The sequence below is a fragment of the Papaver somniferum genome, chromosome 4 (genome assembly GCF_003573695.1).
Source record: "Papaver somniferum cultivar HN1 chromosome 4, ASM357369v1, whole genome shotgun sequence".
Lineage (NCBI taxonomy): Eukaryota > Viridiplantae > Streptophyta > Magnoliopsida > Ranunculales > Papaveraceae > Papaver > Papaver somniferum.
This window is the reverse complement of record NC_039361.1, coordinates 152,084,013-152,087,314: the sequence shown is the minus strand read 5'-3', so window position 1 is coordinate 152,087,314 and position 3,302 is coordinate 152,084,013. Positions and strand designations below refer to the sequence as shown.

General features: G+C 37.1%; 1 protein-coding gene across 1 annotated transcript; it reads left to right on the top strand.

The window, feature by feature from the left end:
• Positions 1-401: 401 nt before the first annotated feature.
• Positions 402-2,522, top strand: LOC113274364 (chaperone protein DnaJ-like). The gene is made up of 3 exons (XM_026523775.1): positions 402-1,023; positions 1,111-1,182; positions 2,267-2,522. Exons 1-2 carry the CDS (start codon positions 563-565, stop codon positions 1,163-1,165), a joined length of 516 nt encoding a protein of 171 aa, XP_026379560.1. The 5' UTR covers positions 402-562; the 3' UTR covers positions 1,166-1,182; positions 2,267-2,522.
• The last annotated feature ends 780 nt before the right edge of the window (positions 2,523-3,302 follow it).

Sequence of the window (3,302 nt, the reverse complement as noted above, 5' to 3'; positions counted from 1 at the left end):
AAGATTTCCAACTATATAAAATTTGTAAAATTCCAAGGTGCGGATTTTTAGATATGTTATATCCAAGTTGCGTTGCCAATCATACCACTGATGCATAACCTGTCATGCGGATACATAATCCGTCATGCATACATTTTTATAATTTTATACAATTATGGGTGTCACGAAAATAATTATGGGTGTCACGGTACTTAAAATTAATTGTGGACCTGACAATTTGAATATTTTTTTTTGGGGACTGTGCCTAAATTTCTCTTTCTGCGTCTCATTAGTCGGATATATCTGGTCCGCCCCTGAGAACTGGCATAAATTCAGTGGGTAGGCTGTGGGGTGCAATCGTGAGCTAGCGCAGCTGAACTTGACTAACCATGTTTTTTGGTCCTCTAGTCAGTAGTCAGTCACTGACATAGCTTCGTCCTCGGGGGCGTGACCAAGAAAATTCTAAATTTTGTATACCCTAAAATTTCTTCTTGTTCAAGTCGCGATCTACCAAAACTTCATCTTTTTCTTATTATTTAGATTGAACCGGTGTTGATTCACTTGTCCTTTGTGATTGCAGCGAATGATGGATCACTACGAAGTTCTAGGGTTAAACAGAAACGCAAATAAGATTGAAATCAGAAAAGCTTTCAAGAAACTAGCATTAAAATATCATCCGGATAAACATTTCAATTCATCTCAGGAAGTTAGGGATGATGCTACACGCAATTTCAAACAACTTTCCGAAGCGTATACTGCTCTTATGGATGATCGAAAACGAGAGGATCATCGTCTTAGATCAGCATCATCTAGAGTGCCTTGTGCGGGCGTACGTGTAAGTCTTGCTACAAATGACTGTGCAAATGGGAGGTACGCTTTCAATGTCAACCCACCAAAATACACCAAGAATAGTCATAGCGAACCAAGCAAAAATCCGGAGAAGACTGATCAGAAAACACCCAATTGCAAAGCTTGTGGTACCTTTAAAGGTGTAGAAGTGACTAGCCGTGATGTTATGTATTTTGGTGGCTTTGTCTTTGCTGGGTAAGTTGTTCTCTCTAATTTTACATACAATAATTTGGAAGATTTTTTTTTTTTTTTTTCACTTAAGGTTTGATTATTGTTATGTAGGGCGTTTGCAGTTGGATCAGCAATTTACGAATTAGCTAATAAGTTAACTAGCTAGGAGTGTAATGATTTCGGGTATGCCATGAAAAGTACTCAATTTCTTCTTCTTCCATTATGCAAGTCTGTATTATATGTTTTGTGTTGCTAAGTATCTTAATGAATGTTACTTACTAAGAAAATGCATTACATTTTGGATCCAGCATTGCTTATTCCTTGAGGAATCTAGGATTCATAGTTTCCGAACATCTAGTAGTTAAGGTTAGGTGGAATAATAGGTCTCTTTGAATCTCTGATTCTTGATGTAATTATTACTGTTGCCTTTGTTTGTCATTTTACTCCTTCACTCGTAGATACACCGTAATTAAGGAAAATGATTTGCGTAGTTTAGGTCCTTTAGGATGAGCATGCAGTACTTAAAAAAGGGAGTTATCCGTTTTCGTCTGTTAACAAGTATTATTAGCTGATGCTTTCCATATGGGTGGTAAACCTAAATAAAGTTAATATAGGTTGATGCAAGTACTGTTTGGTCGGGTAGAAAGATCTTGTTTACTACTTCAGGTGCAATAAGATCCGAGTCTTACCAAGTCTTAGGTGGTATTATCAATTAATGTAAGTAAAATCCAGGCTCCTTATGCATGGAACTTGGACTAACCAGCTAGCACACTCATTGGAAAATATAGCTGCTTAATATTGGGACTTCTAGCAAAACCTTTTGTGTTTAGTTGTTGATGACTTCGCCTTCGTTCATTTGTTCTTGAAATCCACTGGGTGCTGTTCTGAAGTCCAAACTCTGCTTTGGCGTGAATGGCATTTCCTTAGCGATTCCGTAAGTATTTCATCCAAGAAGAGGATATAACTTGATGAACGCTTATGAAATTACGTTTTATCACTGTGTCCAAATTTTCATGCCTAACTTCTCTATGTACTTGGATGTGTATGAAACATCTAACTTGAAGGAAAGTTGGACTGGACAACATCTAGCAAGAACAAAGATGCTTTAGTTATGGTGCTGAGTTATAATAGCTACCTGTTTCTTAGGATTTTAGGATGTTGATGTTAGAGAGACGTTTGTAGCTTATGACCATTAATGGTGAGCAATATTGCCAGATGTGAATAACATTGATTACTGACTACTTTGTGTTTGCTCCATTCCGTGCAGAAAGTATTAGAAGAAACAATGGAGAGTTGGAGACCATTGAAAAGAACAAAACACAGTAAAAAGAGATGAGCTTCTGGACTTGATAGTTTACCTTGTAAATAAATGCATTCCTTAAGAAAGATAGGCTAATATCAAAGCTTAATCCTTGGTCAATTATCTTGATTTATATTCTGCTGCTCAATTTGCAAACAAGTTAAAAACAGGTTTTATGGATGTGTGGTTCTGTTTCACCTCAAGAAAGCTGTTTTCATGGACAGATTTTTGTTCCCGCATTCTTTACAGTCTAAAATTACTCCAAATCTCTATTTACTGTCGAACGCTTACCAATTAGCCGTCTATAAAGATACGACAATAAACCCTCACCAAAAATCAAAGTTTTGCTTTGCATAGAATTGGAATCGCACTAAGTTGCCAGACTCGCGAGGCACCAGGCCATTCACCCCCGTCCAGGGAAAATGGGGAATATGTCCCATTTTCCCTAGTCTGTTTGGGATCTATCCCATAACGGAAAAAATTAAGATATATGTCCCGGAGAGATAAAAAAACCGTTAAATGGTTATTATCCAACATGTGTGAGGTTATACATGTGCCAACTTTACACTTTTACCCTTATCTACTTTTTAGAGAAACCGATGCAGAGAAGCTTAAAAGAAGGGGGGGAATGGAGGCAAAGAGAAATCTTCAGTGTAATCGTTAGACCTCTTACTCGAAGAGTAACCGGACAAAGTTTGTACATATTGCAACTTAAAAAAATTAAAACTGACCGATACCTTCTATTCGGTGCGAGGAATACAGAATTGATTCACCACCAAACTCCGGTCTAGATCAATTTCCATATCTGGATTACCAGGTCATTATACGTATCATAACTATATGATTTTTGTTAAAGGGAGAGTAAAAAGTGATCTGAGGAGAGCAAAAATCGTACTTGACTCGGTAAACATAACCTATCCAGAAAAGTAGGAAATACCATATAGTTATAGGAATAATATATTAGAGAGAGTCTAGTCCTATTGACTCAGTCATGTCTCTATTT

Coding starts and splice junctions, on each gene's coding strand:
- LOC113274364 (XM_026523775.1), top strand. CDS start 563: ATGATGGATCACTACGAAGTTCTAGGGTTAAACAGAAACGCAAATAAG. Junction 1,024..1,110: donor GGTGGCTTTGTCTTTGCTGG/GTAAGTTGTTCT, acceptor ATTGTTATGTAG/GGCGTTTGCAGTTGGATCAG.